This window comes from Pristis pectinata, chromosome 35 (genome assembly GCF_009764475.1).
Source record: "Pristis pectinata isolate sPriPec2 chromosome 35, sPriPec2.1.pri, whole genome shotgun sequence".
Lineage (NCBI taxonomy): Eukaryota > Metazoa > Chordata > Chondrichthyes > Rhinopristiformes > Pristidae > Pristis > Pristis pectinata.
The window spans coordinates 6,799,400-6,826,797 of NC_067439.1; the positions used below are offsets into that span (position 1 = coordinate 6,799,400).

The 27,398-nt window shown below is 44.8% G+C and overlaps 1 protein-coding gene across 1 annotated transcript; it reads left to right on the forward strand.

Moving 5' to 3' along the window:
- Window positions 1-1,393: 1,393 nt before the first annotated feature.
- On the forward strand, window positions 1,394-16,225 carry snrpd2 (small nuclear ribonucleoprotein D2 polypeptide). The gene is made up of 3 exons (XM_052044322.1): window positions 1,394-1,510; window positions 11,643-11,822; window positions 15,892-16,225. Coding segments are annotated over exons 1-3 (357 nt in total). The 5' UTR covers window positions 1,394-1,508; the 3' UTR covers window positions 16,067-16,225.
- The last annotated feature ends 11,173 nt before the right edge of the window (window positions 16,226-27,398 follow it).

Here is a 27,398-nt window from a genome sequence, read left to right on the forward strand (position 1 = left end):
AATCCCACCTACAGAGAAGGTCCTCGCCATCTTTTTATGGCCAATAACTCACCCCCAAGCAACTGATGATCTGATCACTATATCACTGATTTTTCTTGGAGTTTTCAGTGTTTAAATTGGCTGCTGCACTTCTGACATTAGAACAGTGAACACACTTCAGAGGCACTTCATGAGCTATAAAGGAATTTGGAACGTGATGTCAAGAAAGGCATTAAGGAAGTGTACCTTTTTTTTCAATAAGCCTCACCTATAATCCATAGAATCACAGAAAGTTGCAACACCTAACAAACCTATTTGATTCATTGTGTCTATCCTAGCCAAAAATTGAGCTCTTTGGGTTAATTTCACTATCCGGATCCGAGGCTGAAGCTTTGTAGGATTGTAGTTCTTCAAGTGTTTATCCAGGTACCTTTTAAATATGAATGAGGGTCTTCACCTCCACTACTTCCTCAGGTAGTGAGTTCCAAACCTCTTTCAGTGAAAACATTTTCCTCAACACCCCTCTAATCTATCTACCTCTGTCAAATAGGTCTTTCTTTGACAAAGCCTGTCATAATTTTGCACCTGATCAACCCTAGTTCTTCATTTTTTATCTCACATTCTGATATATTCAATTTTTTTAAACATTGCCTATTGAAAGTTCATGTGGAAAATATCACTTTTCAGCCAAAGCATTCCAGATCACAACTACATGCTGTGCAAAATATATGTTTGTTCATATCAACTCTAGTATTTTTGCTATCCCCTAGTACTATAAGGTTGGATTCTTGACCTCAAAATCTACCTTGTTATGGCCTTGCACCTTATTGTTTGACTGCAATACACTTTCTCTGCAGCCGTAACACTTTACTCTGCATTCTGTTATTGCTTTTCCCCTGTATCGGTATTGGTTTATTATTGTCACTTGTACCGAGGTACAGTGAAAAACTTGTCTTGCATACCGATCGTACAGGTCAATGCATTCCACAGTGCAGTTACATTGGGTTAGTACAGAGTGCATTGGACCGCAATACACTGTTGCAATGAAAAGATCCGTTTGGATGGCATGCAAAACAAAGTTTATTCACTCGACCTCAGTACTTGTGACGATGATAAACCATTTACCAATTTACCAATATTACTTTTCAAGCAAAGCATTCCAGATCACAACTACATGCTGTGCAAAATACACGTTTGTTCATGTCAACTGTGGTATTTTTGCTAATGAAATCCATACATTTACACCAAAATTTAACTTTTGAATGGAAATTTGCACAATTTACCCAATCACATTTCATGCTACTGTCCCTTTAAGAACTCCTGCCTGGACATCTCCGTGAGGGACGTTGGAGGATTCTGGGAATTGTAGTCCGACATTGCCTTTCTTGGCGCGAAGGCGGTGGAACAGGAACTGCAACTCCCATCAAGCTTTGCACGACAGCCGGCGACCGGAAGTAGGCCCTTCTCTTCCGGCGGGAGACGAAGCGCGGTTGTGGGTTGAAAGCGGCGAGCCGGCGGCGGAGAGAAACATGTGAGTCGGTGGGGAACGGGCGGGGGGCCCGGCTCCGGGGCGCGGCCCGCGCTCCTCTCGCTCTCCGCAGGCTGCCCGGAGACATTCGAGGCCCAGCGGCGCTGCTGAGACCGCATCGATGACGGTGTGAGGCCAAGGCCTAGGCCCAGGCCCCGGGAGTTGGTGGAGCCCGAGGCACCGCCGGGGGGAGGGACAGGCCGGGTGGGTGGAGAGGGAGGAGGAGGAGGAGGATGAGAGGGAGGAGGAGGGTCCTTCCCAGCTTGGTGGGCCCACCCTCGGGCTGATTGGTTGAGTCCCACTGCTTGAGTATTATTCCTAGTAAATCCCACCCCCCACTCCTCGCCGTTGACCCCCAGTAATACCCTCCCCCACTCCTCGCCGTTGCCCCCAGTAATACCCTCCCCCACTCCTCGCCGTTGCCCCCAGTAATTCCCCCCCCACTCCTCGCCGTTGACCCCCAGTAATTCCCCCCCCACTCCTCGCCGTTGACCCCCAGTAATACCCTCCCCCACTCCTCGCCGTTGACCCCCAGTAATACCCTCCCCCACTCCTCGCCGTTGACCCCCCAGTAATTACCCCCCACTCCTCGCCGTTGAACCCCAGTAATTCCCCCCACTCCTCGCCGTTGCCCCCCAGTAATTCCCCCCCACTCCTCGCCGTTGCCCCCCAGTAATTCCCCCCTCACTCCTCGCCCTTGACCCCCAGTAATTCCCCCCTCACTCCTCGCCCTTGACCCCCTTAATTCCCCCCCACTCCTCGCCCTTGACCCCCTTAATTCCCCCCCACTCCTCGCCCTTGACACCCAGTAATTCCACCCCCACTCCTCGCCCTTGACACCCAGTAATTCCACCCCCACTCCTCGCCGTTGAACCCCAGTAATTCCCCCCCTCGCCGTTAACCCCCAGTAATTAACTCCCCCACTCCTCGCCGTTGACCCCCAGTAATTCCCCCCCCACTCCTCGCCGTTGACCCCCAGTAATTCCCCCCACTCCTTGCCGTTGCCCCCTTAATTCCCCCTCACTCCTTGCCATTGCCCCCCAGTAATTCCCCCCACTCCTCGCCATTGCCCCCCCAGTAATTCCCCCCACTCCTCGCCATTGCCCCCCCAGTAATTCCACCCCCACTCCTCGCCGTTGACCCCCAGTAGTTCCCCCCACAACTCGCCGTTGACCCCCAGTAATTCCCCCCCACTCCTCGCCGTTGCCCCCCAGTAATTCCCCCCCACTCCTCGCCGTTGCCCCCCAGTAATTCCCCCCCACTCCTCGCCGTTGCCCCCCAGTAATTCCCCCCCACTCCTCGCCGTTGCCCCCCAGTAATTCCCCCCCACTCCTCGCCGTTGCCCCCCAGTAATTCCCCCCCACTCCTCGCCGTTGACCCCCAGTAATTCCCCCCCACTCCTCGCCGTTGACCCCCAGTAATACCCTCCCCCACTCCTCGCCGTTGACCCCCCAGTAATTTCCTCCCCACTCCTCGCCGTTGACCCCCAGTAATTCCCCCCACTCCTCGCCGTTGCCCCCTTAATTCCCCCTCACTCCTTGCCATTGCCCCCCAGTAATTCCACCCCCACTCCTCGCCGTTGACCCCCAGTAGTTCCCCCCACAACTCGCCGTTGACCCCCAGTAATTCCCCCCCACTCCTCGCCGTTGCCCCCCAGTAATTCCCCCCCACTCCTCGCCGTTGCCCCCCAGTAATTCCCCCCCACTCCTCGCCGTTGCCCCCCAGTAATTCCCCCCCACTCCTCGCCGTTGACCCCCAGTAATTCCCTCCCCCACTCCTCGCCGTTGCCCCCCAGTAATTCCCCCCACTCCTCGCCGTTGCCCCCCAGTAATTCCCCCCCACTCCTCGCCGTTGCCCCCCAGTAATTCCCCCCCACTCCTCGCCGTTGACCCCCAGTAATACCCTCCCCCACTCCTCGCCGTTGACCCCCCAGTAATTTCCTCCCCACTCCTCGCCGTTGACCCCCAGTAATTCCCCCCACTCCTCGCCGTTGCCCCCTTAATTCCCCCTCACTCCTTGCCATTGCCCCCCAGTAATTCCACCCCCACTCCTCGCCGTTGACCCCCAGTAGTTCCCCCCACAACTCGCCGTTGGCCCCCAGTAATTCCCCCCCACTCCTCGCCATTGACCACCAGTAATTCCCCCCCACTCCTCGCCGTTGCCCCCCAGTAATTCCCCCCCACTCCTCGCCGTTGCCCCCCAGTAATTCCCCCCCACTCCTCGCCGTTGCCCCCCAGTAATTCCCCCCACTCCTCGCCGTTGCCCCCCAGTAATTCCCCCCCACTCCTCGCCGTTGCCCCCCCAGTAATTCCCCCCCACTCCTCGCCGTTGCCCCCCAGTAATTCCCCCCCACTCCTCGCCGTTGCCCCCCAGTAATTCCCCCCCACTCCTCGCCGTTGCCCCCCAGTAATTCCCCCCCACTCCTCGCCGTTGCCCCCCAGTAATTCCCCCCCCACTCCTCGCCGTTGCCCCCCAGTAATTCCCCCCACTCCTCGCCGTTGCCCCCCAGTAATTCCCCCCCACTCCTCGCCGTTGCCCCCCAGTAATTCCCCCCCACTCCTCGCCGTTGCCCCCCAGTAATTCCCCCCCACTCCTCGCCGTTGCCCCCCAGTAATTCCCCCCCACTCCTCGCCGTTGCCCCCCAGTAATTCCCCCCCACTCCTCGCCGTTGCCCCCCAGTAATTCCCCCCCACTCCTCGCCGTTGCCCCCCAGTAATTCCCCCCTCACTCCTCGCCCTTGACCCCCAGTAATTCCCCCCTCACTCCTCGCCCTTGACCCCCTTAATTCCCCCCCACTCCTCGCCCTTGACCCCCTTAATTCCCCCCCACTCCTCGCCCTTGACACCCAGTAATTCCACCCCCACTCCTCGCCCTTGACACCCAGTAATTCCACCCCCACTCCTCGCCCTTGACACCCAGTAATTCCACCCCCACTCCTCGCCCTTGACACCCAGTAATTCCACCCCCACTCCTCGCCCTTGACACCCAGTAATTCCACCCCCACTCCTCGCCGTTGACACCCAGTAATTCCACCCCCACTCCTCGCCGTTGCCCCCCTGTAATTCCCTCCCCCCACTCTTTGCCATTTTCCCCCAGTAAATTTCCCCCACCCCCACTCCTTGCCATTTCCCCCAGTAAGTACCCCCTTGCTCCCTGCATTGCTCCCTGCATTACTCCCGGCATGGCAATTTATTTCTTTGCTCCAGATTCCAGCTCCTGCATTCTCTTGTACCATCCTTAAGCCCTGCTTTCCTTCTATGTTGCCCTTTTTCTCCTCCCTCACCAGCCAATAACAATAGAGTGCCACTGCCGAGCTAAATCCAATCTTCATCTGACTTTTCTAGCCTAGTGGTTGCATTGCCAGTTATACTGCTTTAGTTTGATCTGTGGCACTCTGTGAGAGATGTAAAGACAGATTATTCTTATTCTTCGGCTCAGCAAATGAATCTATCCCTTTGTCAGAGCCTCACCTTCTCTGAAGTATTGTTGTGGAAACTTTTATTTCCATCTACAAGGGCAGATGAAGCCTTGGTCTAATATCCCACTTTGATTTTGTACTGGAGTCTCAGAGCAACACAAGAAACAGGAGTAGGAGTGGACCAATTAGCCCCATGAGCGTGCTCCACCGTTCATTGAGATCATGGTGGATCCAGTCTTGTCCTCGATGCCACTTTCCTTTGCCCTCCCCAGACCTCTTGACGCCCTTGTAATTGAAATATCTCTCTGCCTTGAATATCTGCCTCCATAACTTTCTGAGATGGAGAATTCCAGAGTCACAAACCTCAGAAGAAATTCCTTGTTTCCATCTTAAATAGGTGACCACTCATTCCGAAAATGTGTAAACTAGTTCTAAGTTCGCCCAACTAGGTGAAACATCTTCTTGGTATCTAGTTTTGTCAGCACCCCTCAGAATATTGTAAAATTTATTAGTCACCTCTCATTCTTCTGAACTTCAGTGAATATAGACTCAGCTCCTCCATATATCAACCTCTATCATCTCTGGAATTAATCTAGCGATCCTTCTCTGCATTGCCTCCAGTGCAAGTATATCCTTTATTAAGCATGAACTATGAGAAGAAAAGCTAGCATATGATATAAAAACAGACAGAAAGAGCTTCTGCATGTATATAAAAGGCATGTATATCCTTTACTAAATACACAGCATTCCGTTTGTGGCTTACCAGTTCCCTGTAATGTTATGTCAAAGCCTCCTTAGTTTTATACACCTTGCAATAAAGACCAACGTGCATTTAGCCTTCCTAATTATGTGCTGTATTTGCATGCCAACCTTGTGTGCTTTGTGCACTGGGATCTTAAGATTTCTTTGAACTGCAAGATTTTGTGGTATCATTTCATTTAAATAATTTAGCTTCTTCCTTCCAAAGTGGATAGCCTCACATTCCTTTCCTTTCCACCCCCCCCCCCCCCCATATATTTAATCGGCTAACTTCTTACTCACTCAATTAACTTATCAATATTCCTTTGCACTATTTTTGTGTGTCCTTCTCACAACTTGTCAACCCACATGTCTTTATATCATCAGTAAATTTGGCTACAGGGCATTTGTAAATAGATAGAGTCCCAGCACTGACCCCTGCAACATCCCACTGGTCACTGAATGCCAATTAGAAAATGACCCACTTATCACAGCCCTGTTTCTGTTAGCCAATATCCCCAAGCCCAGTTGATCTCTTGTGTGGCATCTTATCAAATGTGTCCTGGAAATCCAAATGCATGACATCTATTGGTTGTCCCCATTCAACCATTTTTTGTTACATCTTCAAAGAACTAGAACATTTGTCAAACACTACTTCCTTTTGATATTACTGTGTTCATTTTGCTTGATTGTCTTGCAACTTTCCAAATGTCTCCTTTATTATTTTAATAATGGATTCTAGCATTTTCTAATGACAGACGTTAGATTAACTGGCCTATAGTTTCCTGTTTTTAGTCTCCATCCTCCATTGAATTGCCATGTTACATTGTGCTGGGACCTCAAGTTAGTTCTGTGTTTTCAGCTTCTGCGCCAATATCAATCTCACTAATGCAGTGATTACTCCTTTATGAACAATATGTTGCATGCCTTTGAGTATTCAGTTCTCATCCTGGTGGCCTTGCAACTACGTGCCTGTAATGCCTATTAGATCATACCCCTGCCATCAACTCCTCTATCTTGCCTCAAATGCTGCATGCATTCAAATTAAGAGCCTTTCATTTTTTTCTTACTGTAACTTTATTTGTTGGTGCACATTTATGCTCGTAAGCTGTGTTGCTTCCTGATGCACTGTGAGTATAATTATTCCTGTTAATGTCTTGCACCATTGCCTTCTCTTTCCGCTTTACCTTCCTAAAGGCCCTTTCCCCTGAACCTGTCTTCTATTTCCATCTAAGCTTTTCTCCTTTCTGACTCTCCTTGGGTTCCCATCCCCCTGCCAGGCACTTCCCAATAGCTCCAGCAAAACTTCCTGCTGGGATGTTAGTCCTGTTCCCAATGAGGTGCAACCTCTCTGACTTGACAAAGTTGCTCTTCCCCAAGAAATAGTCCCAATTCCTCAGGAATCTCAAGCCCTCCCTCCATCTCTCCAGATGCAGACTCATCAGTTCTATCTTCCAATTATTACATTTTGAGATGCTGCTTTTTTATTTCTTTTCTAGCTCCTTAAACTCTGCCTTTAGGACCTTATCCCTCTTTCTACCCACGTCTTTGGTACTGGTATGAACCATGACCTTTTGCTTTTCTTCAGAATGCCCTGTAGCTGTTTAGTGACCTCGTTGATTCTGGAACCAGGGAGGCCACATACCATCCTGGAATCATGTCTGTAGTTGCAGAAACACTTGTCTGTCCCCCTGATTATTGAATCCCTTACCACTATAGCTGTCTCCGTGCAGCTGAGTCTGCTGTGAGCTTGACTCTGACTCAATCCCCAGAGGAAACATCTTTTTACTTCAAAATATAGTTTATTCATCTAAAACAAATCAGAATTGTAGAATATGGAACACTTTCATTGTTCATGACAAGTCATGTTATCCCTGTTACTTAACATTAGCACATTATCAGTTATCATTCATTTAAAATCTTCAAGCAAGTAGTTCATGGGATTTTTTTACACAGATTTTGACTAATTTGTGTACAGTGGCAGGAGAGCCCTCATCTGTGGCTTTTCTGCTTGTAGTGGCTATACCCAGCTTCAGCATGTATCTTAGTAAATAGTCTTGGACCTATGAGCTGTCCAGTTTGTCGCATTCAGTTGTGGACAATGCCTTGCTCAGGAAAATCAATAAGTTCCAAGCAAACCTGAGGGCACCTTGCTTTGTGTTGACAGTTTCCTCAGAAGAACCATTGCCCTCACTATACTCAGCACTGGTCGGTGAGCAAGATAGGCTTGGGGGACCCCTGCACTACCTGTCTGGTGGTTCACCCACTGCCTGCCATCTCTGGAGTGGGCTATAAATCCCACACCTCACTACACACTGAGCCACACCACAAAGAGCAATGAATGTGTGCATAAGATTGTCGGATTTGTGTAGTGCACCATTTGAACAGCCCAGCTCTTTTGAGCAATGCTGTGGAATTGTTTTTGTGCATAAATTTTAAATAAATAGAAAATGCTGGAAATACTCAGCAGGTCAGACACACTTGTGGGAAGGGGAACAGAGCTAATGTTTCAGGTGGAAGGCTGTTTCTCTTCCCACAGATGCATCCAGACCTATTGATTATATGTAGCATTTTCTGTTTTTTTTAAATTTTAATTTCCAGCACATGCAATTTTTTTTGATTTTGAGTTATAAATCTTAGCTTACAACCCATATGGTTTTTAAGTCACTGCTACCATTATTTCCAAGAGTACGTCTTGCATCTTGCGTGTTTTACTAGTTCACACCTGCCTCTTTTCCAATTCTTACGACCTAATTTAGATTAACTATATCCATGTCATTGCTCATTACAACTCCACAAGATTACCTTCCTGACACACTTTTCTGCACAGCCTCGAGCACTTGAATGTGTCAGTAACTGAAATATAACACTCCACAGAGCTCTGTGCAGTTGCTCACGACTTTCATGTCTCGTACCTCGGCCTTCAACAACTAGCCGGGCCTTTTTCAAAATAGAAGTTAGTGTTTGAGCAATCGCCGCTTCATCCTATTTGCTTTTTCAGATTCCTCGTGTTTAATGAAAGCAAAAATACAAAATATCCTGACTGATTCATCTAGCCTGCCTCAGAATGTCATGACTAGGCTCCCTTACCTCCCAAAAAAAAAACCACCCACATACTCACGTGCAACAAATGGGCTGGGGGAACTCAGCGGTTCTGAACTCGGGAGTCCACCCAGCCCATTGTTTGATGCTCCAGACTCCAGCATCTGCAGTCTCTTGTGTACTCACGTACTCACCATTGTTCATCTAAGTGACAACAAAATAAAGTGTCTGGGCAGGAGGGGAAGACTTGCAATGAGATGAGATGAAGTTGGGAACTTTGTATTCAAATTCTTTACACGCTAGGGGATTGATAGTGGAGTGGTTAACTAGCAGCATTGATCCTATTCTGTGATTTTTGAATCCCACCAGCTGGGTAAATTAAATTCAAGTAATTAAATAAATCTGGAACTTTTAATAAAATGTCAGGTCTGGTAAAAGTGACTATGAAGCTATCAGGTTGTGAGTAAAAACCCATCAAAGTTCACTAATGCCCTTCAGGGATGGAAAGCTGCCACTCCCTCTCTGGTCGATAGGTGATTTTAAAACCCACCATTATGGTTGATTGTTACCTGCCCTGGTCTGAGGAGGCAGGTTCGGATGGCTAAAAAATGCTGGCATTAGCAGTGACGTCTACATCCTGTGGACAAGTAATTAAAATAAAAATTAATCCTACAAACTATATGCATTATAGAGCTTTATCTGCCATCATCCACCCATGTGGGAACTGGACCAAGGGGTGCTCTTGAAGATGCCCAGAGAGTTTCCATTAATCATTGAGCTCATAACTTGTTGCTTTTTGATTCAATTGGAACGTGACTGCTGCATGAAAGGAGAATATGATGGGAGAAATATTTGTGTAGTGTTGTCTCTTTTTGTTTGACAGTGAAATTTTTTAAAAATTAAAATATCAAAAAATTAGTTAGAGTGCTACACCTTGAACCTGCCACTGACTCATTGACTTCACAGTGAACAATATTGGTGTAAGATGATTGGCAGTGAGTGTTGTCTATGTAGACTTTAGTAGAGTATTTGATAAAGTCCCTCATCATAGGCTGGTCTAGAAGATTAAATCACATGGGATCTATGCTGAGTTGGTAAATTGGACACAAAATTGGCTTGGTCATAGAAGACAGAGGGTAGTGGTGGAAGGGTGTTTCTCTTACTGGAGGTCTGTGACCTGTGGTGTTCCGCAAAGCTCGGTGCTGCGGCCTCTTGGATGAAAATGTAGGTGGTCTGATTAGTAAGTTTGCAGATGACATGAAAATGAATGTAGTTGTGGACAGCGAGAAAGATTGTCAAATGATTCAGCAGGATATAGATCAGTTGCAAATTTGGGCTGAGAAATGGCGGATGGAGTTTAATCTGGACAAGTGTGAGGTGATGCAAGAGGAAAGTATATAGTAAATGGCAGGACCCTTGGGAGCATCAATGTGCAGAGGGATCTTGGGGTGCAAGTCCATAGCTCCCTAAAAGTGACAACACAAGTGGATAAGGTGGTAAAGAAGGTGTACGGCATGCTTGCCTTCATCGGTCAGGGCATTGAGCTGGGAAGTTGGGAAGTCATGAAATTTTGGTTAGGCCACATTTGGACTATTATGTGCAGTTCTGGTTGTCATTCTATAGGAAGAATGTGGAGGCTTTGTAGAGGGTGCAGAAGAGATTTACAGGATATTGCCTGGATTGGAATGTAATAACTATAAGGAAAGTTTGGATTGTTTTTACTGGAGTCTGAGGAGAATTTGATAGAAATGTATAAAATTATGAGAGGCATGGGGTAGATAGTCGGTCTTTTTCCCAGGATTGAAATGTCAAATACTAGATGGCATAGTTTCAGGTGAGAGGTGGAAGTTTAAAGTAGATGTGCAAGGCAAGTTTTATTTTTACAGAGTGTGGTAGGTGCCTGGAATGCACTTCCAGGGGAGGCATTTAGACAGACACATGAACAGGCAGGGAATAGACCACAGGCAGATGGGATTAGTTAGATTGGCGTCATAGTTGGTGTAGACATGATGGGCCGAAGGGCCTCTTCCTGAGCTGTACTGTTCTATGTAAATAATTCAGTCACACTGTCTTTTCCCATTTCCTTAGGGGGATAAAGCACTGCCCTTGCATAGATTATTCCATACATCCTTTGATCTCCCCAGTTCACCCACTGGAATACAGTCAAGCCTGTTAATTATTTCATGTACCTCTCTTAAATCACCCTATAAGTTTTAAAAAGAAATCAATTAGCTTTGAACCTTTGTGGATAATTTTTCTGCCATTTGAGCTTTTTTTTTCCCCCAAAGCGAATGGTGCACAGTATATTGGCATGAAACTTGTAGCAGGTTGCTTTACCCGCACTTAATTGGCATGTTATACTGGATAGATTTTGTTTTTCTTCATTGTGGGTGCATGTAAGTGTGTGCATGTCCAGTCAGTCACTTGATGCAGTGATAGACATGCTTGTTTTACAGATCAGTTCACGTCAGCATGGCTCAGTTGGCAGTATGTTTGCTCTTGCAGTGGGAGGCTGTGAGATCACATCCCAAATAGTCCCTCCAATAACCCAGGCTGCTTTAGTGCAGGGCTGGGAAGGTACAACATTGAAGGAGATGCCATCTTTCAGTCCTCTCTGGGTACATCTTACAATCAATAAACTCGACTTGACTTGAATAAAAGCTCCATTCAAAAGAAGCAGGGAGTTCTTGCATTATTCCAGCATTACGTTAACCTGAAATCAACTGTTTTATTTTGTTCTGTGACTGTTATGGAAGAGTTGATTATGAAGTGCATGGGTATCCTAAGGACTTTGAAAGTTTGTTTTTGATGTACGACCTGGTTGGTCGTACACCTGATTGGTGGAACAGGCCAGTGGTTTTTCACTGTCATGCTATCTAACATTGCACCCCTAACAGTGAGCGTCACATAAATTATTTTTTGTTCTTTTTACCCTAGGAGTCTGTTAAACAAGCCCAAGAGCGAGATGACTCCTGAGGAGCTTCAGAAGAGAGAGGAAGAGGAGTTTAACACGGGGCCCCTCTCTGTTCTGACACAGTCTGTCAAAAATAATACACAGGTTCTCATTAACTGTCGCAACAATAAGAAGCTGCTTGGCAGAGTCAAGGCTTTTGACAGGTAGTTATTTTCTGATCACTTGCTCTCCTTCCCTTCCAAACACAAAACAAAATGCATGTAATAAGAGGAAGGTTTTCTCAGGAATATATTTTATGCCATGGGCTATACGAAAATATTTGTCACCACCAGAAAAACCAGGTGGATTGGAATTTGAGTTTCTCTATAAGATGGCCATCTGTGTTGGATGAGAGGATTATATAATAGTTCTTGTTTGACTTGCAAATATTTCCCTGTGTAGGACTGAGATGGGCACACCAGGAAGATAACTTTGAATTTTTTTTTAATGAGCTACAGCAGCATTAGAATTGGCTACAGAATTCCTAGTTTAAAGCAATGTTGCTTAAAGATCCCATTACTGAATTGTGTCTCAGGTAAGGCACTTACTCAGTTGGCTTCACGATCTCCCTCAAACATCTCAGACCTTGTCAAACATGAACTTCAGTGACCTGTTGTGAATCGGTTTCCTCCTCTCTATCTAGATATACACAGACGCATGCACTATAAGCATAAGTAAGAAGCAACAGCTTGGGTGAAGTAACAGTGAGGGGCTGCGGTTCACAAGGGCACAACCTCAGCTTGAACCAGTCCCATTTTGAATGATCCACAGCTGTGTTATCTCGCATCAGTGGACCTTGTTACTGGGATTTTTTTTTGCGGTTGTATCTAATTTACAAAAACACCAAATTCTGGTCCAGTGACATTTCTTAAATGATTGAATAACAAATAAAATTATATCAGTCATCCTTACTGATAATGTATTCACCTTTGTGTATCACAAAGGATTTCATGTTGTATTGTAAAGCCAGCCCTTGGCAAGGTAAGTGCCCATTTTATGTGTATGTGAGGCAATATTGAGATGTCTTTGGTATCTGGGTTCCAACTTTAAGGAAGAGTGCTGCATTTTGTCTGACAGTGCGCATGCATAGTCTTGTTGGCTCCTAGCAAGGCAAGGTTAGCTTGTCACAATAGCTTAAAGAACTTGGTTTCATCAGTCAAATCACGAAACATGATAGTATCCTTTTCTTTTCAGTGCATCTGCATTGGACATATTGTAGTTTATAGAACATAGAACAGTACCGCACAGAACAGGCCCTTCGGCCCACAATGTTGTGCCGATGTAGCTAATCCCTCCTACCTACAGAATGCCCATATCCCTCCATTTTCCTCTCATCCATGTCCACATCCAAGCCCGTCTTAAAAGCCCCCAATGAATTTGCCTCCACCCTATCAGGCAACACGTTCCAGGCATCCACCACTCTCTCAGTAAAAAAAACTTACCCCTCACGTCTGTTCTGAACCTACCCCCTCTCACCTTAACTGCATGCCCTCTGGTATTGGATCGCTCAATAATGGGAAAAAGATATTGCGTGTCCACCCTATCTATGCCCCTCATAATTTTATACACTTCCCACAGATAACCCCTCAACCTCTGCCGCTCCAGAGAAAAGAGCCTCTCCTGATAGCGTATGCCCTCTAATCCAGGCAGCACCCTAGTAAAACTCCTCTGCACCCTCTCTAAAGCCTCAATGTCCTTCCTATAGTGAGGTGACCAGAATTGCACGCAATACTCTAAATGCAGCCAAACCAGGGTTATATAGAGATGCATCATAACTTCTTGACTCCTATACTCAGTACCTCGATTAATAAATGCAAGCATTCCATAAGCCGCCTTAACCACCCTATCTACCTGTGTAGCCACTTTCAATGAGTCATGGACTTGCACCCCAAGGTCTCTCTGCTCTTCAACACTATTAAGGGTCTTGCCTTTGAGTGCACTGCCTCTTGAAGTTTCAGAAGTATCTATAAGTATCATCAATGGTGTAGTTCTTGCTGATCTTGGGGGGAGATGCCTACATCAGGTTTCGGCTCTGACCATTTGTGATAAACCTGCATTACAAAGTACTGCTCAAACTGTGTTAAACAACTTGGTTGCTTCAAGCAATCCATATTGCTGCACATACCACCTTATTGAGCAGTTACTTGTTTTGTGTACTGCTGACCCAGATACACTCTAGCATTTCTTTAAATAATGGCAATAATTATGGTCCAGTTTTGTTTTAAAGGAGGAATTCAGGTGACACATTCCAGCTTCATCTTAGGATGAAAGAGTTAGAGCTGTCAGTTTGAGGGGGTTTACTTTCAGCAAAAGTTAGTAGATTGTCGATGTAAGCTTCCCAGTAAGTGTATGAAGAGAATTCTTTTACCCATTTGTTATTTAGTTCTATCGTTTTGTTTTTTGTATTGCCACCTAAAGCAATGGGGCCTGTAATAGCAAAGAGGTTAGAGGGTGAAAGCTGGGTTTGAAAATAGCCTAGACTGATTGTGTGATAGTCTCCACTCTGTCTTCGGGCTGCTAAGCTGAATTTCTGTCAGTTGTAATGGGCTGAAGGGTCACTAGCCAAAGGGCACATATTTAAGGTGATTGGCAAAAGAACCAGAGGCAATGTGAAGAAAAACCTCTTTGTATGAGAGTGAGTGTTTGTGATGTGGAATGCTCTGCCTGATTAGTTTCAACAGAACCCTTCAAAAAGTTATTTGGTAAACACTTGAAGAGGAAAATATTGCAGAAATATGGTCAGGGAGTGGGATTACCTGGCAGTCTTATCAAAAGAATCAGTGCAGATTGAAAGGACCAAGCTGCATCTTTCGATGCTGTATAGCTTTACCATAAGTTCTTAATCACTTTTCAACTATTGTCATCATTTTAATGTTCTTAATAAGTTAATAAAACTTTGGGAAATGAATCTGGTAGCATGTGGATAGTGTGTACTCTGGGGATTAGGCAGCCTCGGCAGGGATTGACGTGATAATTGTGGTGGTAAAATAATTGAGCAAACAAATCAGTGCCAACGCCTCTCACTTTGAGCAAAATAATAGCTGTAAGATTGAAGAGCTGTCAGATTTGGGCAGCAGAGTTTCTGATTTCTGAAATCCAGTCCAACCTTGCATTCACCTTACCAGTTATGCAGTCAAAAGCTAAACCAAAACAACAAGTTTCCACCACCTTTTTAAAATAAATATGACATCTCATTTAGTCAGAATCCTTCCCTTGGTGCTTATAATCTTGTTATTGAGGTAATCGGGTATAATTGGCTGCTCACAGGTAAAAGACATGGGTAATATGGCCTCAAGTGTGCTGTTTAGTCAGAGCAAGCCAGTTGCTTTATTTCAAATGCACTCTGTTTCCCACATTGAAGATGTGGCGGTCTCTGCCTTGAATATACTGAACATCCACATCCATTTGTGTTAGAAAATTCCAAAGCTTTTCAGTCCTCTGAAGAAATTGCTGATTCCAATCTAGTTAACCCCTTATCCTGAGACTGATTCCTAGTTCTAGATTTTTTTAACCAGAAGAAACAACCTCTCAGAATTTTGTTTCATTGTGATCTTAGTATGATGCTTTGCTTGCTATCTTTCTCAACTCCATAGATTCAAGAGCGGTTCCCCCAGAATGGAAGATAAAAAATGTAACCCACCCAGTCTGAGAAAGAAGGCAGGGAAAACAGGGAACCATTTAAGTTGACTTTAGCAATAAGGTTCAGCATTTTCCCTTCTAAAGAACTGGTAACAAGCATTTGGAAAATAATAGGATCGAGCATGGATTTAAGAAAGGGAAATCACGAATGACAGATCTATTAGTTTTGATGCTGTAACTAACAGAATAAATAAAGGTTGAACCATTTGTATTTGGACTTGCAGAAGGCCTTCAATAAGGTGCAAGGCAAGAGATTATTAAACGCTACGGGACCTGGTATTGGAGGTAATAAGTTAGCATGAATTGAGTATTGGTTAACCAATAGAAAGTGGAGAATAGGAATACATGGGTCATTTTCAGGTTCGAAGCTGTGACCTGTTGGGTGCTGCAGGGATCCCCACATTCAAAATCAGCATCAATGATTTGAATGAAGGAGGTCATAAACTCTTTAAGATCTTGGATTAAATCAGACAAGCCTTTTTAATCAGTCAGTACAGAGTAAGAACTTAATGCAAGTAGAGGCTTAAATTTGACAGCGATAGTGGTTTCTTCTGAAAAGGCTTTGAGGCATTGTTTCCCATTTTCCTGTTTCAGACATTGCAACATGGTGTTAGAAAATGTTAAAGAGATGTGGACCGAGGTGCCCAAGAGTGGAAAAGGCAAGAAGAAGTCAAAACCCGTCAACAAGGACCGATACATCTCTAAGATGTTCCTTCGAGGGGACTCTGTGATTGTTGTACTTAGGAACCCACTGATCACGGGCAAATGAATGGCCAGGTTCTGAGAGAGTTCTAACTTATAGCATTGGAATAAATACTCGGGAATTAAAGCTAGATTTTGTTTTTTCAATCTGTTGTCACTTTCCCAGTGATGACACGTTGTCTGTTTAGTGTCATTTGTAATAAAATTTCTATCATTTTGATGAGTATGTGCTTTTATTTTAAGTGTAACTTTGTATGGTGTGAAGAATGGATCATTGTCCACATTTCAATCCTGTTGTTGGTAAAACACAATTCCAAGGGGATCTGGTGGAAGTCAGATTCAACCTCGCTGCAGTCCAGCAGGGCTATTTTGGAGCTTTGGTTTTCTCAGGGTGGGTCAGCAGTCGAGTTGTGCGGTGATGTAGCAGTTAACCTCACAGCTCCAGGAGACCACTGGTAACCTTGCAGGGCAGTCCTGCATCTAAGCAATGTGGAGTAAATCTTGCCCTTGAGCAGGAGAGGGAGGTTGTGGAACACTGCAGACCACGTAGTTGGCTGTTCCCACTACATCAGTTTGACATTACTGAAGTGCTTTGGTCAGGCACATTATTCTTGGAACTATCGAGGCCTCTAGAATTATTTCTTTCCCTTATTTCCCCATCGAAGGCAGCGACTCATTGATTAAGAATTTAAGCCTGAGGGAGTCTGACAGCACAAGGAAGAACAGGAGTGGGCTGTTCAACCCCTCGAGCGTGCTCCACCATTCAATAAGATCATGGCTAATCTGCCATTCCTCAACCCCTCCATACCCAGGATCATTCTGGTGAACCTGCTCTGAGATGCCTCCAATGAAATAATTTCCTTAAATGGAGGAATCAAACTGTTTGTGGTCTTACGAGTGCATTGTACAGTTGCTGTAGAACTTCCTTACTTTTACGGTCTGGCTCTCTTGAAATAAGCTACAACTTTCTTATTCAGTTCTGACAAAGGGTCTCAACCCTGAAATGTTAGCTCTTTCACTTCCCACAGATGCTGCCTAACCTGTGTTTGCCACATTGCCAGCTTTTGATTTTCAGGAAATAATTAAGTGCACAGAACTGTGATTGAATACTTGGCCCACAGAGTGTTCTTCATATTTCCAGCATGAACAATATTTTGCTTCTGGCTCCTTTAGTTTTACAATTCCCATTTCCTTCCCTGTAACCTGCTGCACTAGTTTTCTGTGCTTCATGCACAAGGACTCCCAAATCCCTGTGTGCTGCAGCTTTCTGCAATTTTTTTTCCATTTAAAATTCTATTCTCCCTTCCAGCATGAACAACTTCACATTTTCTCACATTATACTCCAGCCTTTTCCCTCACTTGTCATATGCACTGTTGCAATGAAAAACTTACTTGCAGCAGTATCACAGGCATATAGCATAAGCAGCATTCACAAGAAAAAACAAAATTTTTACAAGAAACAACACAGAACAAACAAAAAACAAAGTCCATCTCAGTGCAAAGTGGTCATCGTGTTTGCTAAACTGTAGTGATCAGGGTTGTGTCAGTTGGTACAGGAACCGAGTGGTTGAGGGGAAGTAGCTGTTCTTGAACCTGGTGGTGTGGGACTTCAGGCTTCTGAATTCAGCAATGTATTGGTGTATTATTGTCACTTGTACCGAGGTACAGTGAAAAGCTTGTCTTACAAACTGATCATACAGGTCAATTCATTACACAGTGCAGTTTCATTGAGTTAGTACGAAGTGCATTGATGTAGTACAGGTAAAAACAGTAACAGTACAGAGTAAAGTGTCACAGCTACAGAGAAAGTGCAGTGCAATAAGGTGCAAGGTCACAACAAGGTAGATCGTGAGGTCGTAGTTCATCTCATTGTATAAGGGAACCGTTCAATAGTCTTATCACAGTGGGGTAGAAGCTGTCCTTAAGTCTGGTGGTACGTGTCCTCAGGCTCCTACCCGATGGAAGAGGAGAGAAGAGATAATGTCCCAGGTGGGTGGGGTCTTTGATTATGCTGGCTGCTTCACCAAGACAACGAGAGGTAAAGACAGAGACCAAGGAGGGGAGGCTGGTGTTCATGATGCGCTAGGCTGTGTCCACAACTCTCTGCAGCTTCTGGTGGATTCATTTCCTTCCTCTTAAGTCACTAATGTGTATTGTTGACAACTGTGGTCCCAACACCGATCCCTGTGGTATGCCACTGGTCACAGATTGTAAACCTAAAAACGTCCCCCTTATACCTCCCCTGCCAGTTAGACAATCGTCTATCCATACCTTCTCTGATTTTTTTGAATAAGTTGGGTTCTTATCATAATGAGAATTGTGAATCAAGTATTTTATCATTGATTTCTTGTTGTTGAGCCAGCTTTTCAACTATGGTTTATCAATTAAAGAATTTGTTATATAACATTTCAAAAGAATGAGATTAAAAAAACTTGGCCATTAGAGTTGATTGCAAGCAGGGCGTAGTAGCAATTTAAGCAAAGGGTTTGGCTTGCCTGAATTATGAGAGATTTCGTTGAAGGATATTTAATCCCTTGCAGTTGGGTTGTTGGCTTAAAGATAAGGAGGAGTGTGCAGTTCACTCCTCCATAAGATTGTGGGGCAATTGTCTGAGGTGATCTGATTTTTATTAGAACATAGAACAGTACAGGCCCTTTGGCCTATGATGTTGTGCTGACCTATATAAGCCTACACGATCAATCTAACCCTTCCCTCCTACACAGCCCATAACCCTCCATTTTTCTTACATCCATGTGCCTATCTGAGAGTCTTCTAAATATCCCTATTGTATCAGTCTCCACCACCACTCCCTGCAGTGCGTTCCAGGCACCCACCACTGTGTAAAAAAAACCTACCTCTGACATCTCCCTAAACTTTCCTCCAATCATCTTAAATGGATGTCATCTGGTATTGACCATTGCCGTCCTGGGTAAAAGGTGCTGGCTGTCCACTCTATGCCAAAAGTTATTAAAGGATGTGGATCAAAGCCTGCTGAATGTACAGAAAGGTTGTGATCCAAGGGTGGAACAGGTCAGATCTGACGGACGGAATGGTTCACTGCTGTTCGTTATAGAATCTGCATGTTAAAGTGGGTCAGTAAGTGGCTCTAGAATAAGGGACTTTGTAAACCTTGAGGTTACCACCCGACATTGCTCCAACCTCAGTTAGTCCTAACCCCTACGACCATTCTGAAGAACGTTGAGATGTATCACTGTGTTGCAGATGCAATAAAAATCATCTCTCACTCAACATCACTAAAAACTGCTTGTTACCCCATTGATGTTTGTTGGACTTGCTGTTCGCTAATTAGATGCAGAGTTTTCTGTTCTATGATACTAATTCTATTTCAAGATTTGCTGGCTGTAAAGTCCTTTGGAACATCCTAAGATTGTTGAAGGCCTGGTATAAAATGCAAGTATTTTTGTGTGTATGTAACTTGGCACTAAAACATGTTTTCCATCCCAAGTGATGCGATTTCACAAACTCTTCAATCGAAGCTACCACACAATTGTCTTTAAGTAATAGAGTGCCTTGGGCAAAGGAGAAACCAGAACCTCTTGGGATGAGTGGGAGAATGTTTGCAGAGCTCTTTTACAAAGCTTGTTGCTATGTTTGTGGATTAAACACTGAACTCTCACACCTCGCAGCCCCTCCTGTTCCGGGTGCTTGGGAGTCCTATTCTGTAGTTCAAGTACCTAGAGTAGTGTTTTGTAAACAAACGAACTATGACAGTGTGTCAGAAGAAGCTGCCATCTTCAGACAGAATCACCCTGCCATTTGGTGTCAGACAGTGGGAATGGAATGTACTCTCCAGTGTTGTAGCTGAGCAAGACACACAGGGGATTTAGAATGGCTGGTTTGGTCTGTAAACTCTCCAGCAACACAGGTCTGATCCACAGTGTGAGCTGAGTTTGCTGAGCAGCACCAGTGAGTCTAATCACTGCTCTTGGGAGTTCCACGGTTAGGCAGCAGAGAGAATCTGTCAAGGGTCCTGGTTTAATCCCCCTCCTCGTCATTCCTGCCCTTTCTCATGCACTCTCTCACCTCACCTGCACCCACTGTTCTCTCTTTGAAGAGCGGGATCTAACTGGGAACATAAAAGCATAACAAAATAGGAGCAGGCCACTCGGGCCCTCAATCCTGGTCCGTCATTAAATATAATTATGGGCTGATCTACACTAAACCACTTCTGTGCCAGTTCCCCATTGTCCTCAGTTCCCCAATATATGAAGAATGCATCTAACCCCTCCTCCCCCCCCCCTCTTTAAATGCCTCCAGTCTCCGCAACACTTTGGGTAGAGTATTCCACAGATTCACCATTCTCATTCAGCACGTCCCCGTTGACCCTCACCCATCTTTATAGATGCACCATAGAAAGCATCCTATCCAGATGCATTACGGCTTGGTACAGCAACTGTTCTGCCCGAGACCGCAAGAAGCCGCAGAGGGTTGTGGACGCAGCTCAGCAAATCATGAAAACCAGCCTCCCCTTCATGGACTCTGTCTACACTTCTCACTGCCTTGGTAAAGCAGCCAACATAATCAAAGACCCCTCCCACCCCGAACATTCTCTCTTCTCCCCCCTCCCATCAGGCAGAAGATACAAAAACCTGAAAGCACATACCACCAGGCTCAAGAACAGCTTCTATCCCGCTGTTATAAGACTATTGCACTGTCCCACAGTACGATAAAGTGGACTCTTGACCACACAATCTACCTCATTTTGGCCTTGTACCTTGTTGTCTGCTCGCACTGCACTTTTTTGGCAACTGTAACACTTTATTCTGCATTCTGTTATTGTTTTCCCTTGTACTACTGCAATGCACTGATGTGATGAAATCTGTATGGATGGCATGCAAAACAGATTTCACTGTACCTCGGTACATGTGACAATAATAAACCAATTTACCTCTGCGAGAGGGCAGAAGTGGCCTCAGCTTAATGCCTCATCCTGAAGATGACACCTTCAGTACTGCAGCACTCCCTCAGTACTGCACTGGAGTGTCAGCCTGGCTTTCGGGTCAGTTACTGGGGTGAGACTTGAACACACCACCTTCAGACTGATAGCTGGGAGTGCTACTCTTTGAACCTAGGCTGACAAACCCAAATTGAATACTTTGAATTTCCACTCACTTTTGTGTTAGTTGGCCTGATCAAGAGTGGCAGCTAGGACGCTATAATCTCACATACCTTCTAAAATAGGGTGGGGTCAAGGCAGCTTGGATTTGCACTCCTGTTTACTACTCCTAGATGGGACTTCTGCTAGATGGGGCTCATCTGCTGCCCTCACTTCTGAATTTGTAACGTCCCGACCCAGCTATTACAATGCCCCCTAAACCCCACTCTTCTGTAAACTTCATAGAACTATAGGATTGTCACATAGAAAAAGGCCATTTGGCCCATCATGTTTGTGGCAACACCAAGCTGACCAAGTTTAGTTAGTCTCAATTCTTCTATCCTTTTCCCATTATTCTCACTTAACTGCTTTTCCAATTGCCTCATCCAGAATTGCCTGAGTCCTAATTCAAACTATTTGTTCATTATACATCTGTTGGTCGATCCATATTGTTTCCCAATCCAGCGAAATCTTGAATTTAAAATTCTCATCCTTGTGTTCAAATCCTTCTGTGGCCTTGCCCCTCGGAACCGTGTACCCTCTTACAACCCGCCAAAACTTCAGGCCTCTTGTACATCTCTCACATTTCTTTTGCTCCTACGACTGACAGCTGTTCCTTTGAATTGCCTATGAGAGTAAACCTACATGCAACACCTAAAGTAACTTGAACATAATTAAACATCCCAAGCTGCTTTGCAGGAACGACTCTCGAACAGAAACTGGCACAGAGCCACTGTGGTTGCTTGGAAAGCGACCAAAAGTTTTGTCAAAGATCTAGGTTTTAAAGAGCATCTTAAAGGAAAATATTGGCAAGGTTTGGGGTGTGGTGATTCGATGGAGTCATTGGTAAACAGCAGCTCTATGGAATTTTTGGGAATCATGTTGGGAATAAGGAAGAATTTGGCAGTGCGCTCCATTGCAGACATGTCCTTCTGTAACTCGCAGAGAACTTGCTGTTTCCCATACCGCTCTCAACGGAACACTGGCCCATTTGTGATTGTCATTTATCAGGTGCAGAAGCAGTTGCTCAAGGGGAGTGAACTCCCTTGTCACACTGGGTTTGTACATACTCTGTGGGCTGTTCTGGCAAAAGGTGAGCTCTCAGGTTACCTGCAGGTGGCCCTTTGGAAGCAAGAAGTCCTTTACAATGGTCTGCAACGTTTTACACAGCTAAAGTCCTTGAAAGGGTCAGGGGTTGTGTTGATCAACAATGTGGGCTACCACCCCACCATAGAAGAACAAGGCCTACCTATGTGTTAATGAACGAGGAAATTAATAGCTTGGAAGCTGCAAAGCTCCGCCCTTTAGCTGATGATGAATGACTTGGTTGAGTGGTGCTCGGAAAAGAAAGGACTTCCATTAATATAACACTTTTCGTGACAGGTTTTTCTTTAGCGTCTTGCCTGACCTCGGGAATCCTCAGGCTACTATAAACCAATGAAGCTATTTTTTTGAAGTGTCAACACTGTTCATTTGTCAACAGCAAACCCCCACAAACTGTAATGTCATACAACACAGGAACAAGACCTCTGGCCTACTGAGTCCTCACCGACCCATCACGACCCAGTTGCACTAATCCCATTACTCTCCCACTCCCCCAGATCCCAAAGTCAAGTTTATTGTCATATGTATGCACAGGAGCAATGAAAAACTTACATGCAGTAGCATCAGGAGCCTGAAGACCCACACTCAACGATTTAGGAACAGCTTCTTCCCCTCTGCCATCAGATTTCTGAATGGTCCATGAACCCATGAACATTACCTCGTTATTCCTTTTCTTTTGCACTCTAGTTATTTTTGTAATTTATAGATTTTTATGTCTTTGCACTGTACTGCTGCTGCAAAACAACAAATTTCACATCATATAAGTCAGTGAAAATCTGATGCTGATCACAGGAACATAACATCAGATACACAACATTCACAGGGAAAACCAAAGCAAAATACAAGAGAAAGATTCTCCCACTCACCTACACACAGGGGGCAATTTACAGCGGCCAATTAACCTACCAACCCACACGTCTTTGGGATGTGGGAGGAAACTGGAGCACCCGTGGTCACAGGGAGAACATGCAAACTTCATACAGACAGCACCGGAGGTCAGGATCGAACTCAGGTCACTGCTAGCTGCACTGCTCTGCTGATGTGCTGATGGTTGTAGGATCTGTCACATAAAACTGCTCTAAATTGAGAACTTGCTCGAGAGTAGAGGTGGATTGGTCGTTGAGGGAAATGGATAGTTTGAAACCATTGCAATTTAGCATGCTCATCTCCTGCTGTGCCTGAGGCATAGTGTTATGGGTTGGATACTGAGCTTCACTCTGTATCCAACCCATGCTGCACTTGCCATGGTGTGTTTGGTGGAACTATGTTGAGGGAGCTTATCCCATATTTAATCACTTATATCCTTGTATAAGTTGTTGGTGAGGCCGCAGTTGGAGTACTGTGTACAGTTTTGGTTACCCTGTTATAGGAAAGGCGTGGTTAAACTGGAAAGAGTGCAAAAAAGGATTTACGAGGATGTTGCCAGGACTAGAGGACTGAGTTATAGGGAGAGGTTGGGCAGGCTGGGTCTTTATTCTTTGGAACGTAGGAGAATGAGGGGCGACCTTATAGAAGTGTTTAAAATTATGAGAGGCATAGATAAGGTGGACGGTAACAGTCTTTTTCCCAAGGTAGGGGAGCCCAAAACTAGGGGGCATAGATTGCAGGTGAGAGGGGAAAGATTGAAAAGGGACCTGAGGGGCAACTTTTCCATGCAGAGGGTGGTGAGTATATGGAACGAGCTGCCAGAGGAAGTGGTTGAGGCAGGTACAACAGTATCATTTAAGAAGCACTTGGATAGGTACATGGAGGGGCAGGGCTTGGAGGGATATGGGCCGAACACAGGAAATTGGGACTAGCTGGGTGGGCACCACAGTCGGCATGGACTGGTTGGGCCGAAGGGCCTGTATCCGTGTTGTATTGCTCTATGACTATGACTCTAACCTGTGTTATATCTGCCCTGTGAGAGCTTGATAGGTTAGTGTAGAGGGAGATTTACTATGTACCTAACCCTTGCTGAATCTGGAAGGGACATGTTTGGTGGAACATTGCAGAGGAAGGAGTTAAATCTAACTCAAGCTTTACATGGCTTCGGAGTGTTTAATGGCAGTTCTCCCTCAGTACCTCAACTAGAGTATTAGCCTAGGTTAGGTGCTTACATTTCTGGATAGGAATTGAACCACAACTTTCTCCCTCGTCAAGAATCCTACCAGCTGAGCCGCAGACAACACCGAACATGTCTTCTGGACTATCACTGGAGTAGCTATCTTAACACTCTTGTGCCTGAATCAAAAAGTAATGTGCTTCAACTGTTCTTTGAGGTTTGCTGGTCTAAGATCTTGCTGCATATAAATTGGTTTTTATCTTCCCACATTAAAACAATGTCTGGACTGTTAAATTATTTCTTTGGCTGTAAAGCACTTGCTTTGGTTATGAAGCAAATGAAATCTTTTCACCACAGGATCACCTGCAGTAGTGACTCCTACAAACCTTTCATCGATGGAGAACTAAAGTGGTTTAAGAGTTAACCTGTTGCCCTCCACCACTCAATAAAACATTTTAAGTGGAACAAGCTTCACTAATAATGTACCAAATAGCAGATACTTAAAAATCTGTGACCAAAACAAGTTTACTTAAAGTATTAGTTACATCTAAAATAAGGGAAATCAATAAAACATTTCTTTGCCATTCTACCCCCAAACCATACAAACCTCTGACTGAAGACATTTATTAAATATTAATAAATGAGCATATTGAGCTGACAGCTACTTAATCAGAAGTTAACCTTTGAACAGCCTCTAAGGGTTTAGATAAAGAGTAAGTCCATCTGGAACACCAGTTGGCTCATTAGATCTCCAGCGTGACTGGGTTCTGACCACAATGTAATGACTCTGGGTGGAATAAAGGCCAGAAGAATTTTAGGTTCAATCTCCACTCTGTCTGTAAATTATTGTTAATTACTGCTTAGACCTTGGATGGAGTAACTGTGAGCTGTACACATCATAGAATGTATTCAGGCTTTGGTGAGGATGAAGAGGACATTTTCCATCATATTGTCACGGATGAGAGACCTCAGTTATATGCAGAGACTGGAGTAGGTAGACTTGTTCTGTTTAGGCCAAAGAAATTTATTTAATAGCAGTGTTCAAAATCATGAAGGGCTTTGATAGCCTAAATAAGCTGAAACTGTTCCCTGTGGCAGAAGGGTCCACAGCATTCCATGCTCCAATAGCCTTCCACATTTAAAAAACATTATCACATTTCTTTGTGATAATTTTAAATTGCTTATCATTGGACCATGCATTACCCAACCGGAGGAAATAGTGGTGCCTCAAGAACAACCTCTCACTCAATGTTAGTAAAACTAAGGAACTGATTGTTGACTTCAGGAAGGGGAAGGAGGGCGAACGTGCATCACTCTACATTGGGGGATCAGTAGTGAAGAGGGTCGGCAGCTTTAAGTTCCTGGGTGTTAACATATTGGATGATCCTGGTCCCAGCATATAGGTGCAATCACAACTGCAATCACAGTTTGTCACCGAACACTCTAACAAACGTCTACAGATGTGCTGTTGAAAGTGTCCTGACTGGTTGCATCATGGTCTGGGACGGCAAGTCGAATGCACAGGAATGTAAGAAGCTGCAGAGAGTAGTGGACTCAGCCCAATACATCACGGGTACATCCCTCCCCACCATCGGTAGTATCTACATGAGGCGCTGTCTCAAGAAGGCAACAGCTATCACCAAAGATCCCCACCATCCGGGCCATGCCATCTCCTCGCAGCTACCATCGGGCAGGAGGTACAGAAACCTGAAGTCCCACACCACCAGGTTCAGGAACAGCTACTTCCCTTCAACCATTCTATTCTTGAACCAACGGACACAACCCTAATCACTCCCTCTGTATAGCAACACTATGACCACTTTGCACTACAATGGACTTTGTTTTTTGTTCTAATTGTGTTGCTTCTTGTATAATTTTGTATAATTTATGTTTTTCTTGTGAATGTTGTGTACCGGATGCTGCTGCAAGTAAGTTTTCCATTGCACCTGTGCATGCATGTACTTGTGCAAACGACAATAAACTCAATGTTGACTTTAGTTTCATTTTACACTGACCAATTCCTTCAGAATTTTTAAAAATATATCAATCCGTTATTTTCTTTACTACATTGGCAATAGTCCTAGCATCTTAAGTCCCGACATAATTATGATTTCCTATGTTAGGATTTATCAAGTAAATCTACACTATAAATTCTGTAAGGCTGCCTTTAATGCTCTTTCTATAATAAATGAGCCCTCTTGCGTGGATGTACGAGATCTCAAGGGACTAGTTTGAAGAAGGTCAATGTTACTTATATTTATGTAAATATATATAAATAAATTTATATGTTACTGATATTTCTCTCTCTGACAAACAGATGATCTGGTCATTTGTCATAATACTGTTTGTAGGATCTTTCTATGTAACAATCCCTATATTATAACATTGGAAAAATACCACCAACACTGTCTCTGTGAAATACTCCAAATCAACTAGAAGGATAAGCGAATCAATGTTAGAGTTCCTTCCCAGGTAACATAGCCGACAGTAAGGCCTTACTTATATTCAGTCGGTTATGATGCAAACCTGATGCCAAACTCTCAAAACAGACACTCTCTTCCGAGCTGCATCAAAGGAAGAGATTACTAGGTAGACAGAGGGAAAGGTTGAAGGATGTGCTCAAGGTCTTCTTGAAAAATTGCAATATCTCCACTGACATCTGGGAATCATTAGCCCATGCTGGACGTGGAGAGGATGTTTCCATCAGTAGGAGAGTCTAGGATCCAAGGGCAAAACCTCAGAATAAATGAACGTCCCTTTGAAACTGAGATGAGGAGGAATTTCTTCAGCCAGAGTTTGGTGAATCTGTGGAATTCATTGCCACAGATGGCTGTGGAAGCCAAGTCATTGGGTGTATTTAAGCCAGAGAGTGATAGGTTCTTGATTGGTAAGGGGGGGTTAAGGGTTACAGGGAGGGTGGGGTTGAAAACAAAATCAGTCATGATTGAATGGCGGAGCAGACGCGATGGGCTGTGGCCTAATTCTGCTCCTATATCTTATGGTCTTATGGTCATACTGTTCAAAGTGTAGAAGGAACATTGGGATGATTTGAGTCCATGCTGTGGGGGTACATAGAAGTGCTTTCTGTGCACAGTGCACACCTTGGCAATTTTCCATCTTGTTGGGTAGATGTAA